The following is a 16,269-nucleotide window of genomic DNA, read 5'->3' on the forward strand; positions in this document are numbered from 1 at the left end:
GTGCTATATCCATGTTATCCAAAATTTGCATAAAAATCTAGCATCTATTTTGTGTCATGTAAACAAACCGCTATCTTTTTCCAACTTTTGAAAATTATCAGTTCCTGGAGTACCACCAGTCATCCTTAAGATCTGGGAGTATGCTTTCTGTTTAAACTAGAACATATTTTTCCCCCCCAAGTCCAACACAGTGCAAGCAATATATTCGTTGTTTCTTATTTAGAACTTAGCACAAATCTCCCTAAAACCTTTCAGTAAAGCCTCTCTGCAGTCATTCATACATACTGGCAACTATTTTGAAAATTTAAACAGCTAGGAATAAAACAGCAAGTCATAATGGCACTTATAAATGGGAAAATTTAATTCTGTATTAGACTATAATATACATGAAGTCAGAAAAGTATGAAGTTTTAGAAAGGATGTTCGTAATTGGACACTAACACATACCCTCTTTTTTTTAAAAAAAAATACACACCAAAAGAAAGCTTACATATTTCAGTGTGTGGTCATTCACAAAAATGTATAACCTATTCAAAATACTTCAGAAAACCACATATCCTGCTTGTACACCTTGTTGAAAATCAAGGAATTTGAGAAATGTTGCAATGAAACTCAAAGAAAAACTGCTTACCCATTGAAAAAGACCAGTGGTTTAGACCCCCTCATGTGCATCCCCCCCCCCCCCCGCCCCCGGCAAAACCAAAGGGAGCTCTACTATCGCCACCTTGTGGTAAAGAAAAATATACCTGTTTCTTAAATTTTAAATTTTCTTGTATTTTAAAAAGGTAGGGGGCGGAAGGAGTGGCGAAACATGGTAAGGCTTCCTTAATTTCACCAAAACGCCTTCCAGCTTCATGATACACAAGTTTGTAAATATCCCTGCTATACGTTTAGGAGAAGTGAAAGCTGGCAATTTTTCATGCATGCAAGGACAAAAATAATAAAAATGCTCATTATTTTTTATGTAGTATCTACATTTTTGTAAGGAACAAAAATTGTCTGACAATGAATACCGAATATTCATTCACATAGGTTCATTATCATATGGAAATTAACTTGTACTTACAGAATGAATGAGTGGTCCTAATACAATCCCACTGTCAACACATCTACCCGTCACAACAATATCGGCGCCAAGGTCGAGAGCCCTGCTTATTGGTCTTGCACTGAAGAACACAAAACACAACAGTAAGTACTTTTCACAGCATCATTAAAAAAAAATCAGTTCTTGCTACACCCAGGATAAAAATCACTTAAAAATCCCATAGGAAATAATATCAACTTTAACAACCAGTTTGTCATTTTGTATATACAACAAGAATATTTTAAAAAGCAATCATCACAACACCCGTTCATATTTGGGTATCCAAATGACATAATTGAAACACTTGTCTTGATACTCATAGAAACCGTCTTGGCCACAATACGCAGAGGGTCACTTCTGTTACCAGTAACAGAAAATAATAAGTGTTTTTCAGAGATTCATTACTCTTGTTTCGTTTGTAGATGAGTGTATAAAGACCAACATTCTTCACAGAGAAAGCTTAGGGACACTGCCCTCCAATTTAAAACCTTTCAGGTCAATTTATGTGGTTTTAGAACTTCCAGCATCAACCAACTTCAAGAGGAGCACTGTGCAGTCATTATTTTCAAAGCAATAGATTTTTCAGATTTGGTCAGTTTAAGAGTCTGCCCAGTCCAAATTAGTTCGGCTTGAAAAGATTCACCCTGGTGAACCACTCAAGCTCTGACCAGAGGGCATGGCTCCCGGCTTCTAAACCCATGCTGTGTGCTGGATCCTTTTATTCTTCTTGAAATAGGCAGTGTGAGAACACAAGCCATGTAAACAACGTGTCTTGAAAAACAAAACCAAGAGCAGTGGTTTTCTAGTTTCTATAGACCTAGCCCTGTTTTTGTCCGAGGCAAGTTAGAAGACACAAAGTTCTCTTCGCAATGTAAACATAAAATATACGTATGTGGGTCGTTCCCCCCCCCCCAGTGCTACATGAACCAAAGGATAGTAGCTAGAACAACAAGCAAATATACAGAAATATTTTACACCTCTGCGCATAGCGTCGAGTAACAAGAGTGATGAGTAAAAAGCATAAATGGGGTTTCTGCATACATACAGGGCACTGATAGAAAAACTGTTTAATGACCTTTAAAAAACCAGTAAAGTCATTTGGCACTTGCAAACACACATGAGTTCAGTCCACAGAACTAACAGCCCAAATCAGGAAGGACAGAAGAAATTCAGTATTGATACCCCAGTGCACATTTTTCAGATGGAGTTTACACCTTTGAAGCAAGAATCAAACTGCAAACATCAATTTAGGGAATTAAAAGTAAACTGTCTACAGAACTTGCAGATTTTACCCAATACACTCCAATGTTGACTTGTTTTACAAGTATATATCAATTTATCATTTGCTTCATAAATAAGCATCCACTGCTGATGTTGCCAAATAACTCACAAAAAATGACTAATTTTAGAAATTGATAATAGCATCACATTTCAATGCAACTAAGATTAAGGGGCCCATAAAGAAATACCACTTTTATCAGAAAACCAAGAGACTGCTGTTCTAGCATCTGTTAATGAAGCTGAGACAGATGTAACAGATTTTTAAAATGTCTCATACTAGGCTGCTTTTGTCCTCTCTGCTTTGATATGCATTGCTTTAATTCATGAATCACCAGAATGGCAATGAACACTTTCTCATAATTACAAATCTTGAATGTTATTTCTTAGATTTCATCTACAGTTAAACTCATGGTCTGCAAATGTTGCAAGTCAAAATTCAACAAACAGAAAATCCAGCAACAACAGAAAACACTAAAAAGGAATTTAAAAAGACTCGTTTATTAAAGGCTCTTACTGTACAGATGAAAAAAAAAAAAAAAAAAAAAAGACATGCTGTGTTAGGTACAGCCATACCCTGCTACCTGTCAGTGATGCATTTTTGGAAAGTGCAATGAGAATGATAAAAGAGAGAGCACAGTAGTTTTCCCATAAAGATTTGTATAAGAAAGGGGGGAACTGGGCTCACGGGCTTTAGAGAAACACTGAACAGGAATACAGGAGGGATGGTATGTACAACACTGAGAAAGGAAAAGCAAAACCAGGATCACTGGGATCACCAACTGAAAGAGATGCTGGCTTTTGGTAACACCTGACTACTTTCCCATTTCTCAGTCCTGCCCCTTTGAGCGACCTGATTGACATCGATTCATCTGCAGAAGTTCATAGTGACAATGAAAATGTGACTCTTCACAAACAGGCCGCTAGAACACTTGCATTTAAAGATTTCATGGGAGGCTTTTGGTATCATAAAGGAGATCTTTCAAAACTGTGATCTGTCCTGGAAAGCCAGCCTGACACACAATTCAGTGCAGCCTAATGGAACCTCCTACAGTGCGCAGAGCATGTCCCAGTACTCAGGTACACTCCTCTAGTGACAACACCCTAAACAACTGCTCCACACAGCAACAGGATACTCCAAATATGAAAAAGTATTTTTACTATTGTTATAATTAAACTAGAACTATTTTGGCTTGAACTAAAACCTGAGGATTCACAGAAGATTTAATGCTAAGGAGTCACAACTGGCAAGGTTCTACATTGAAAGTTTATTTACAAGTTACAAACAAATTTTTTTTCTGGTTGCCCGAGTTACACAAAGGTGAATCTCACAAACCAGGTGGTTCTACTTGCAAAACAAAACAATTTCATGTTGTCAATGTGTTAAAATTATTTTTTGCATAATAAAACCAACTTGCTCAAATAACTCACCCAAGATACACATTCATGCTATGAACACTCTCTGGAAATGGTTTGCCACTCTCTGTATCAGTGATACCAGCTCCTTTGAGGTTCTCTTTCTGTTAGAAAAGAAACAAAACACCAAATCTGTAAGCATTTTGTAGTATCTACTGTAAGCCTTTTATTAGTATCAAACAATAGATACACCTCATAGCAACTCTAAGCAACGTAGAATCATTAGTTAGCACCAATACAAACCAGTTGAATGGCTAAAAGCCCTTCATACACTTTTAACCATAGTTTTCCAGCACACAAAAGAGTTAGTCAGTCTTTAAAGAATGCTAGGTCAGCCACAGACTATCAACTACAGTGCACTGACATATTCCCTAGGCTTTTAAACTGTCTTTAATTGCTGTAAGATTGGATAAATCAAACCCTACGGAGAGAAATGTGTCTGCCATAATGGCAGTGGTGGAGTGGCCAGAAAATAAGTATAATTCTGCGGTTCCAGGTGATATCTAAAATACTTTGTGTTCCCAGCGAGATACAGTGAGGGGGGTGGGGGGTGGGAAGGTGGTTTTGACCATTAATTAGCAGCTTGGGAAACCAGTGGATCCAGATGCTAGTGACTGCATAGACTCAATGTCTAGTACTAGCTACAGGGCAGGGATCTATAGTGTGGGGAAAAAACCCAACATCTTCCACTTTGAATTTATTTAATATTCTGTGTTAGGGATTGTAATCCCCCAAACCACAAATAACATATCCTAGCATTATTTATGATGTTTGGTATCAACAGTAAAAGTTTTCTGTAAAAGCTGTCTGGTTTTGATTCCTGGAAGTTACGTACTGACAACAGCATAGAAAATAATCTATTTCAGATCAGAAACATCCAAGCCAAGCTTAAACAATGACTATTTCACTGTCGGACCAGTGATGAAATTCTGGACCACTGATGCTAAAGTAATTTCAGTACGGCAAAAGTTTCTCGAAAGGAAGTCCAAGCACTGCACGTAATTTGCAAATAAAGAATCTTACTTGACCATCTTCCACATTCAATAGCATGCAAGGAGTAACAAAGCCTACACAGATAAATAATTTTCCAAGTTACAGGCAGAGATTTAACCATAGCGCAAACCCATCCCCTCCTAACTACTACCAGTATATAAACTGTTTTCACAGTATCTTTTCAGGTACAGCCAACACTTTTTTGCAGAACCTGACTTCGTACATAAAGCATCATCCTTTAAATTAAAAAAAGCCATGTATCTCATCTTTCTCTTTTTTTTTTTTAACATTAAAACTTTGAACCTCCTACTTAACATAACCTTACTGGCCATAAACTAATCATATAAAACCAGAAAAACAAGTACTGGTAAACAAAATTACAGGAAATGCCTGTAAACTACTAAAAACAGCTAGAAGAGAGGAACATTTGAACACGTGGCAACTACACCACATTTAAATTTAAGATTTTTAAAATTCAGGTTTATTTAGTTTAGACAGAAACAATAAGTAACAGCACATCCTAGCTTATCCTGAAGAGCAAGCAGACCTTAGATTTCGAAGCAAACTGTGAATGCAAAGATAAACAGCAGATCTACAGCCTTATAAAAAACACAGTCCCATCACACACCAAACACAAGAGATGCCAGGAATTGTTTTCATGCATCAAAAAAGAAAGAAAGAAAAGCATCTTAAAAATGTTGCTTCTAACAGAAGGCTTCTGCATAAAAATACACAAAGTAAGTTCCTATACCAGTAGGACAGTAAATGCCACCTTCACGCTATATAGATTAAAATAATTTCCACCATGCTACTAAGCCTTAAGACAAAGTAAAATACCTCACTCATTAGGTCATCTCCAGCAACAACAGCTATTTTCAAATCAACATCTGCCTTCTTTGCCACCTCCCCAAGGGCAGCTGCACAAGCAAGTGGATTAATTCCACCAGCATTACTGATGACACGAACACCTGAACAAAAAAGACAAATTAAGTTCAGCAGCAGCAACAATCACTTATATATATATAAGAAAGGTATCATCTTTGCAAGGTGTCAGACATCTAATCAAGTAAAGTACTAAACTCATGTTAAAATATGAACCTCATTTAATCTGTGAAAGGATCAGAATAAGCCAAAGCAAAATTGTTTACAGAAAAAGAATTGTTACAGATACTTCTCATCTTTCTTTTACATGTGGAAGGAGAAAGGGACCGAACAGACGTACATGATAAGGCAGAGAGACTGTATCAGGACAACTCCTACAGGAACAGTATTTGACAGCAGTCACTCAAGCATCCATGCTCTCCAAACAACTGGATTTCAGCAGAAATATGCATCTGTCTCTATAGATTCCAGACCGCAAAGTATTGAGTACTTAGAAGTAATTCCCTTTCACCTCTCAAAATAAGAAACCTGTGAAGCTATGTTAATGTAAACAGAAAAACGATCAAATAAGCGATATTCTAAAGCTATATGGGATTGTTGAAAAACTTCCAGATTGCCTTGAAAAAGTCTAGCTCTCATGTTTTAACAAAGATGTGCAAAGTGATGCTCCATTCACAAATTCAAGCTACAATAATAAATACACAGGGATACACATACATAAAACCTGATTTAAATGTCACCATCAGAGCTGCACTTCACACCTATTACAATGGGATTTGTGCTGATGCTGGGGGAAAAGCAGCTGTTTACAGTAACAGAAGCCCCACAAAACATATCAGAGCAGCTAACTTCATTAACACACAAACACATGCAGACTGGCATACCTTTCCTGTGAATATCTTTTATATAGGGAGCCATGGCAGCGGAGACAAAATCCGGAGTGTAACCCAAACCCTGAAATAATTAAAAGCTGTAACCGTTCGTTACACTTCAGTCAATGCTACCCCCTTGCTTAGTTAACCAAGACGAAGGAAGAACAAGGAGCACTCAAAGGGTTTGGATAACGCTATTAGAAACGGACGTGAAGGGTCTGACTAGAGGAAACAATATATAAAATCGAATAAATACGTGCGAGTAAAAAAAAAATGCAAAAACACCCCCACAGCCTGACACGTCTGAGAGAGACTTAAGGAGTCCTGAAGAGACGGTGGGGGCGGGAGAGCTGGGGGCCGCCGCCCCGCCTCGGCCCCGCCTCGGCCCCGCCCCCGCCCGCCTCGGCCCCGCCCCCACCCAGCCCGGCCTCGGCTGCCGACGGCTACTTACGGGAGACCGGGCTTTGGCAGCCGTCAGCAATGACATGGTGATCTCGGAGAGATAATCGAAGACGAGGAAATCCAGCTTCCCTCCGTACAGCAGCTGAGGCACTGCCGGGGCAGGGAAGACCGCGCCGTTAGTACCGCGGCACCCCCGTCCGGCCCGGCCGCAGCCGCGGGGCAGGGCTGAGCCGAGCCGGGCCGTCCCGCCCCTGCCATTGCCGCTTACGCAACGGAGCCGTTCGCGGCGCCGGCAGCAGCCGCCGCCCGCCCCGCCAGGCCTCGATACCCCAGCGACCGCCCCCGCCGCCCGGCCGGGTCTCCCCGCCGCCCCCACGGGCAGCCGCCGCCGCCGGCCCCGCGCCGCACGCCTACCTGCGGTGGCCGTGTCCCCCCAGAAGCCCGATGCGCAGCCGATGCGCACCGCGGCGCCCGCCGGGGGCTCGCAACCGGTGCTGCGCCACCGGCCCCGGCGGGCCGGGCGGGCGGCGGCCCCCAGCAGCCGCGGCCCCCGGAGCCCCAGCAGCGCGGCCCAGCTCATGGTGGCGGCGGGCGGGCTCGTGGGCGCCGCCCCTGGCTGAGGCCCGGGCCCGCCCCGTCCCGCCCCGCCCGCGGCAGCTGCGGGGGGCCGGGGAGCGGGGGCTGGGAAGCGCGGGCTGGCGGGGGGAGATGGCCGCGGGTGGCCGGGGCGGGGGGAGGCTCGCTGGGGCCGGCCGGCCCGCCTTGGTCCGCACGTAGTGCCGGGCAGTGGCACTAGGGCTGTGACGGCCCCGCGGCGGGACGTGCCGACACAGGGCGCCCGGCTGGGTTCGGCCTTGGTGCTGGCCCAGCCGCGGGTGTGCGGCTGCCGCGGCCCTGAGGGGCCGGCACGGGCTCCCCGGGCCGCCTGAAAGGTGGGAGCCCTGCTCAGGGCTGTGGGGACGTCAAATGCGTGTGAGGTGGTCTGGTTCTGAAAGTTTGGTGAAACTGTTTCCTCCTCCTCCTCCCCTAAATAAAACAGGTGTTTATTAAAAAGCAAGGCCTGCTGTGGGAGTAGGTGTCTGGGTTGTGACAGGGAGGGTTTCTCAGGTCCCCGGCTGAGGTAAATGTCGCCACACCGGCAAATTCCTTGGTGTGTAAGGTGGCAAAATCAAAATTTCACAATCCTGCAGCCTGCGTTGGAGGTCCGTGGAGGTCTCCACAGGGTGCTGGTCACGTCCAGCTGCTGCCTACAGAAGATCCACATCCTTCGCCTGATGTGACAAGGGCTGTGACTGAATCAGTCTTGTATGCATCCCATGCAGCAGCCGCCAGGGCTCCCTTAACACGTGTACGCTTTGATTCTGAGTGGGTTTGAATTTTCTCTTGCAAATCAAGAAATGCTACAATTTGCAAGCACACTGAGAAACACAACGTTCAGTGCAACGTAAGCATATGACGAGAGGTTTTACTGATGTAAAAAGTAGCCATGTTCAAAATATGTAAGTACTTTTGAAAATGATTGAGAAAGTGTCCAGTTAGACTAATTTCTAATTACAGTTAGAAATATTGCAGCTGAGAGAGGATAGAAAATAGTCATGCTGTGATCTTAGATTTTGCTGCTTTATTTAGGGAGGTGCAATGTTTTCCTACTGCAAAAAGGCCATAAAGCACCATCCCCTCAGTGCCTAATAAGTGATGAACAATTACTGTCCTAAGTTATTAAACAGGCAGAACCAAGGGGGTCACAGAGAAGGGAAAGCTGTTTCCCTACATATGGAGAGGACTTAACTTGGGATTATTAAATTGTTGGAGTATTTAATTATTGCATTGAAAGCTTGCAGGTTTTAAGTCCCTATAAACTAGTAAACATCCAAATAATCACAGTGGGAAAGAAAACCACATTATATATTCATAGCTGACTCCAGATTAGCTTTGTCCTAAATATGTACTTATTGTAGCTCCGTAAAGTAAACTTTGAAACAAGAACCAGAAAGACCACTGTCTGGTACAAAATACACAGCTAATTAGTATAGCCATAGAGGCAAATGCTTTCTGTAATGAAATTTTAAAGTGTTTTCCACGTGTGTTTCAATATGGAATACATTGCGGTACCATTCCAATATACTGTAACATAGCAGGAAGCATGGCTAATCCTCAGCAAGTCTTGCAACGGTCTCAAATCCCGTGGCAAAATTCAAATGCAGTTTACCTTGTCTGAGATTCCGTAATCAAAGTGCTGCATTGATTGCATACTCGCTCACTTCTGTGCTTAAACATACCCAGAATAAATGCCGATCACTTAACAACCATTTACGACCCATGAATATAAGTAAAACTCATGCTGATAGGGCTTGGGTCAAGATTTTGTGCTGCAAAACTGAATTTTTGGATGTGAGAGGAGAGCAGGCCACTCAAGCAAAGCAAAGCAGAGGCCGGTAGATGGCTGTGTTTCACCGCCATCCGCACCTGCCTCACCTGCAAAACAACCACCGGCCCCCAAAAGTGGTGTCTATTCCCACCAGCATCCCCTGTGCTGTCTACACTACACAGAGAAGCAAAATTCGCCCTGGATGAACAAATAAGTTTTCTCTATATTGAGATGCAAATATTCACATGCGCATGTGTACATTGGTAGAAATGTCTTGGAAACTAGAAGGTACTTTATTCTTTTAACTTCTTTCAAATATATTCATAGCGTGGATTTTGGCAGCAGGTGCTCGTGGTTATGTGAAGGGCTGGATCTTGCTTTGTCAGAAACCATTTTAAGACCTTTATGGGGCCTTAAATACAATTTTAGCAAATTTGTACATGGATGTTTACATGTGTGTGAGAGAATTAAAATCCAATGTGTATAAAAGATGAAGGCACACCTATTAGTTGATCTGCCAAAAACATGAGGAAAAGATTTAGGATTGCTTCCGTTATTTGCAACAGTGCGTTGAAGAGATGAAGGGATCAAATTGCCTGTATTCTGTTGGTTCCCCCAGCAAACTTGTTTCTTACTCAATTTAGACTTGTCCGTTAGTAAGTAGGCTATTTAATAAGCTTGTTGAGGCTTCAAAAAAATCATCCATTTTATTGACAAGAGTAATTTATACACATACTCTATTACTTCCATTTGACTAGACTAATTATTTTCCTAAAATAAAGGCTGTGAGTTTTCATCATCATCATCATCATCATCATTCCAGCATGAACAGTAATAGCTCAGGGCTTGTAATTTCATATATGAGGTTAGGATGGTTTTGAAAAAAACAGAGGCAAATTATTTAGAGGCTTTTTTTCCAGGTAGGCTTGGGAAGCAATGTTCTGTGATGGTCAAGTCTTAATTTTGAGATTTTGGGCTTTATGTGATTTAACCAATTTTAGAAACAGTTTATTGCTCTTTGAGGACATCAGATGGCACTGTGTGGTTGTCGGTAAAACCCAGAAGAAGCCACAGTCAGTAACAAGCCTATGTGAAATTCATACACGGAGCTGCTAGTAAAAAATGTGAATGTCTTTGTGGCCTATGTAGGGGATAAGAGTCAACATTAATAGATGCCATAACTCTGTCACATGATAGGAATTCATTATTTAATGTACAGCTTTTAAGAGGTAGCATGATTCTGAATTACTCTCATAAGTTGTGAGAAGGAAGGGGGAAAAAATCTTCTGTCTTTAATTTTTATGCTGGAGAAAGAAAAAGGCCACAGAGTTAAAAAAAAATAAAGAATACAAATTTTTCCTGTGTATGGTTCAAATGTAGGTCAGTCTGAGATTCAGTTCCCTTCAGTGACCCTAAATACTTAGATTTACTTTTATTATGCTAGTGCCATTAATGTTTCAAACATAGGCCTGCGCTTCCCTCCCTGTAAACAGACTTGTGCACCAGCATGGAGTACATATGATGTGTGAAAGAAAGGTGAAACGCATTCTTCTGCTACCACTGTCCTGAATTAATGGGGTTCAGAGCTAATCCTGGAAGCCAGGGAGGACAAGGCAGCATACATTTTCCCAAAGCAAATACACTTTCCATTATTTTTCTAGGATTTTTCTGACAGTCAAACTTCCTCTGATTGCTTAAAGGAGCAAAGTATTTCACAAGCCAGGGTTTTATTGTGAAATATATTACATTTTTGTTGTGTTTCCTTTAATGTCACTGTAAATAAGTTCCTGTACAAATAGTATCAGCAATAGCATCAGCAGATACCGACAAATATTTTAGTTTCTTGAGGCTCTGTCCTCTCAACTAATTACAAAATATTTAGCAAATATTTGAATTTATTACTTATCTCATTCCCACAAATTAGTGCATCTCTTTGTTTAACAAATGGAGTTCACTGCTCTTGCCCTCAAGGTAAAGTATACATTGCAATCTCTCTTTTGCAGACAGTCTGAAAACCAACCTTTTCAAAGTGAATCAACAGTTGAAAATGAGCTCTGTAAATCAGTAAAGGGAGAGAATTTGCCATGTTGCATCTAACACCCCTATATAAGGCACAAACAACTCAAAGCTCAGTAATGATGTTTAACTGATCCCAGCACGTGGTTTGGGGGTTTGTAGTATTTTAGTAGATTTTTAGCATGTTGAAGTATAACAACCTATGCTCTGGGACTCAGAAAAACCTCAGCCATGACAAAACACAAAAATATGTAATCTTCTGAACTATATTGATTTTGTTCCTTTATATCACATTCATATTGTTTTCTAGAGATATGTTCACTTTTAATTCCTCAAGATTTGAATGAAGTTTAAATAAAACCCTTAACATACGAAAGTAAGCAAGCACGAAACAGAAACACTATAGGACTTTTCAAAAATAAGGTAATAGCTCACTCAAACCATCAAACATCTGGCTTAGGGACATGAGGTATTTTTAGAAGTACTTTAATGGTGAGGTGCCATGATTTTTGGCCTTTCTAATTGTTAAATATTTTTGAAAATACGTCTGTAATAATAAGCAAAGACAAAAAATAAGAACTATGTATTAAAGCAATGATGCATTAGGTATATAAAAAACCCCTTGGTTATTCTTTGCAGAAATCCATGGGTCTTTTACATTGCTATATTATGTACAAAAATGCTGGAAAAAATGACTGCAAGAATGTATGTGAGTAAAAAACCAAATGACTTAAAGCAGTCATGCATCAGTGTGATTTCCATGCTTAGATTTAAGAAAATATAATATCCCATAATGATGTAAGAATACACTCTCAGGTGAGTGAAAGTATCTCTTCTGCATTCATGGTAGGCATGCAGCAAAACAGCTCATGAACTCTTTCCAAAATGGAAAGCTCGGGCTGATGTGAAATATACACATTTCTTTCTTTTCCTCACTCAGTTTTCAAAGCAGCGACTGTTTCCAGCCTGTATTTGAACCGAAGCATAGTGGATATCTGCACTGGTGTCATAAGTGAGAAGAAATTCAAGCCTCTGCCATGCACAGCAACTGGTTTTTGCTGACTCACGAATCCTCCAGGCATTTCACTTCAGGAAAGGTGAAGAAGTCTGTTGCACAGAGTGGACTACCCAGTTGGCAAAAATGTTGTGATTTACCTTTTGCCCAAGTTTTGAGTATTGAAAGAGAAAGAGGAGTTACAAAAGTTGTTTTTTTTTTCATTTTCACTTTTCTGCAGTTGGTTTTGTAACACACCAGCGGCCTAACTTCAATAGTAGACAGCTTTTTAGTCATCTCTATTTCTCATCCTAATTATCACTCATTGATTGACCTAGCTTTTACCCACTAAGCTGTGTATCTTGTTAGTAGTACAAGCAGGGTAATGCATACTGGTGATGGATTGCAAAGTAGGCAATTTTTTTCAGTATTACTATTCGGGATTTTTCAACATTTATTGTTGGTATTTATTTTCACATATGAAAATTAACTTCTGGAGCATCTGAAAAAAATGCCCGTTTATGTCATGTCCACCAAACGCTTTCAGTTAAAAAAATAATATTACTCCAATAGAAACGTTAAAATAGATTACTGAAGCATTTCTGAAATGTTGTAGACTGATTTTTCAAGTTAGATTCTTAAGGCATGTAGGTATAAGCCATAAACAGTTGTTTGTCCAAGACAGCCATAAGAATACTCAGATATCCAGGAACTGATTTACATATACAAGCATATTTCCTCTGATTTGCATTTCTGAGGGAAGATTTACTAGGAATAATGGGAAGATGTTGGATAGTCTCGCAGTGGCTGTTTGACAAAAATGCTGATAAAAATGAGTTGAAGAAAGCTCTTTTAAACAAATAATGATTCATCTTTACTATCTACTCAAAAATAAATAGCAAGAAAAAAGTAAACTGACTTTGAGAACTCTTCTTTGTGACTGCTACATGAATCGTTCCTCATTTGTTACCAAATCAGCAAATAGACTTCCTGGAAAGAAAAAAAATGGCCATTAAATCAACACAGTCAAATTATGTTGGACACATCTCAGGTACAACGAGGTCTCTGGCACGTTTGTTTGGTAAGTGGGTCAGCTGTTTTGCAGCCAGGACAAACCAAGACAAAATGGTATGTGATAAGGGAGGAAAAATATTACATAGCCATTCCACTAAGAATACATGTTGTTTTCAACTTAATGAAAAGCAGGAATAAGTTATTTCTAAGTCATGCAAGGTGAAACCATAGAAGAAAAGTAAAGGAAGCAAATATATGAAAGCATTAATTATTGAAGGCTAAATCATGACCATGTAATCAAGTAAAGCAAACAAAAATTTCCTGAAGCTTGCATATTTACATCTTCTGCTAAGAAGTACAAGCAGTTGCAACCAGAAATACAAATAGGCAACACTTACAAATGCATTGTACAGATATTTTGTAATCATTAGGGCAATGTTTAAAATAGGTTCCTTCATGGATGTAAATATATACAGTGATAATTTTGTGTAACACAAGCACCTCACTGAAAATTCAGTTTTCCTATTCCTAAACCATTTGCAGGCATAATGACCTTTTGTTTTACCCACCCAACTAGCCAATTATCTAAAACAATGAATCTCTAGTTATACAAAGACATTATTTCATTACAGCCATTCTTATGTTTTAATTCTAAAATGTTAGGCATTTTATCTCAGGGTTAGCTAAGCTATTACTGCCAGTGTTGGCTGTTGTCATCTTTTCTGAACCACTACATTCTTGCATGGGAACACAAGACGCATTTTTCTGTATTTTGTTACCAAATACTCTTCTGAAAGAGTTTCAAGCCTATATGTATTACTATTAATGACAAAAGGGAGGGGGATGTTCTTTACTCTGTTAAAGAATGCGGGATACCTGGACTGCATTATATGATTCACCTGTTGTGACATGAACATCACGTGCCCATCTGCACTCTAGTGTACAGCTGTGGCTGATTCTGGGCCAGTCGTTTTACAAAGTTCATACTAGCAACCTACTCATTCTATATTGTCATATCTAAGGGAATCCTAGTGGTGTACAGCCACTGCAATTGTACCTCCAGGATCCTCTGGACCCCATGTCATGACCTGCAGCCAACAAAGCAGCAAAGCAAGCTCCATGTGTGAGCCGCAGTGGCAAGGAGATTCGCTGGTAGTTTCCTGAGTCTATGTTAACAGTGCTAATGAAGCAATAACAGAAAACACAAGAGCAAGTAGACTTTTACTGAGCTTTATTTACTTTATTTTCACTCTTTAGGAAACAGAACTAACCATGTAGAAGGTGGAGCCATGTTCTATTTATATCAGTAAGGACAACAGAAGCACATTCTGCACATGATCCTTGAATGTAATTAATACCAGGTTTGGAAGGGCAAACTTCTAGCACCTGACATCCTTTGGAAAGGACTTTTGGCAGCCTGGCAGCTAACTCACTGGTCATCAGTACAGTTACTGGAAAGCTGGCTTTCCCATGAACAGTGCTTCAGCTTCACATAATGCCATAAATTTGATTTTTAGCATCATAAATGCTCAGACTTCCATCTGGCAATATGTGGCTGCATCGTCGGACATGATGGGAATCTGGTTGACCAGATGTGACCAGATGAAAAGAGAATATACAGGTCAGGGACTCTCCATGTTTCATGGCATAATTACAGAATCATAGAATCATTTAGGTTGGGAAAGACTTTTAAGGTCATCAAGGCCAGCTGTTAACCCAGGACTGCCAAGTTCACTGCTAAACCATGTCCCTAAGCATCACATTTATGCTTTTTTCAAACACTTCCAGGGACGGTGATTCCACCACATCCAGGGGCAGCCAGTTCCAGTACTTGACCACCCTTCCAATAAAGAAATTTTTCCTGATACCCGAACTAAATGTCCTCTGGTGCAACTTGAAACCATATATCTAATTTTGTAACAATCCAGCTCCTACAGAGTGCTTTTGCTATGAAGCAGACTTGAAACACTGATCCTGCTGGACGGAGGTGAAGTCGTTTGCCTGAAATCACAAAGCCAGTGACAGATCTAGCAATGAGCCTCGGCCCCTCTGTTCTTTTTATCATTTGGTCAAACGTGTATTGAAGTCAAAAGCTTCTTCAACAGTGTCTCACCACACCTGATACCGCACAGACAAAAAATCGGGCTTTCTCTGGAGAAGCCACAGCCTAAAGATCAGGTGCAGGGCATGAGTAGAAAGCTATTAAGGCTATACATACAGATAGCAAGCAGAAGCACATACCTAAAATAATTTGGCTGGGATAAAGCCGGTAGCAGAAGAGGAAGCGTGTCACTCATCTTGTGGGCATATTGAATAAGGCAGATATGACAGCCTTAGTTCTCCAGCTAGGAAACTTTGACCAAAGTCATTCAAATGGACTCCTTGAGCTGAAGGTTAGAGAAGATCCATGCTTTCATTGCCTGTGAGCAATACCACAGGCTTCTTTTCCAGATATGCCACTGCCCAACATAACTTCATACTTTTCTCTGCCTTACTTTTGTCATCTGCAGACTAGGGAAAATGATGATGGTTCTTTTTGCAAAGTACACTGAGATCTGTGGCAGGAAAGTGCTACGTAACTGCAAAATAATATTTATTGTTAGGGTATTGGTAGTTGTTACAGATAACTCAGATATAGCTATTGTGGCTTTTCCTTGGGCTGTTTGAGTGAAATGTCTGCCAGCCCCCGTTCCAAAGCTGTGTGTGAGTTTCCTTACACTCGTGCTGCTGGAAGCAGCACCTCCATGCCTTTGCTCACGCCCCTGCCTCCCAGGACCTCCTGGCTGGAGCAGAGATCAAGCGGCTAAGTGGGAAACAGGTTCTGAAAATGGGAAGAGAGGTGTGCAAATTCTGGGAATCCACCTCAACCCCTTACCCCACCTCTTCCCGCCACCTCCCAGTGCCCGCCCCCAGTTTCAGCCTCTTGCCTTAAACCGCAGCCGCCCAGTGC

The 16,269-nt window shown here is 40.9% G+C and overlaps 1 protein-coding gene across 7 annotated transcripts in view; it reads right to left on the minus strand.

Moving 5' to 3' along the window:
- The window catches only part of LOC119143680, a 65,589-nt gene extending 58,067 nt beyond the window's left edge, over positions 1-7,522 (minus strand). For 6 of the 7 annotated variants that reach the window (XM_037378193.1, XM_037378186.1, XM_037378202.1 and 3 more), the window contains exons 1-6: positions 7,342-7,522; positions 6,977-7,077; positions 6,538-6,607; positions 5,609-5,739; positions 3,794-3,882; positions 1,067-1,166 (exon numbers count right to left, since the gene is read on the minus strand). In XM_037378193.1, coding sequence (XP_037234090.1) covers positions 1,067-1,166; positions 3,794-3,882; positions 5,609-5,739; positions 6,538-6,607; positions 6,977-7,077; positions 7,342-7,507 — 657 coding nt within the window. In that variant the 5' untranslated portion in view covers positions 7,508-7,522. Of the gene's footprint in view, positions 1-1,066; positions 1,167-3,793; positions 3,883-4,801; positions 4,841-5,608; positions 5,740-6,537; positions 6,608-6,976; positions 7,078-7,341 lie in introns of those variants that run through there. The other variant, XM_037378239.1, reaches the window with a different exon arrangement.
- Between the last annotated feature and the right edge of the window lie 8,747 nt (positions 7,523-16,269).

This window comes from Falco rusticolus, chromosome 1, assembly GCF_015220075.1.
Source record: "Falco rusticolus isolate bFalRus1 chromosome 1, bFalRus1.pri, whole genome shotgun sequence".
NCBI lineage: Eukaryota > Metazoa > Chordata > Aves > Falconiformes > Falconidae > Falco > Falco rusticolus.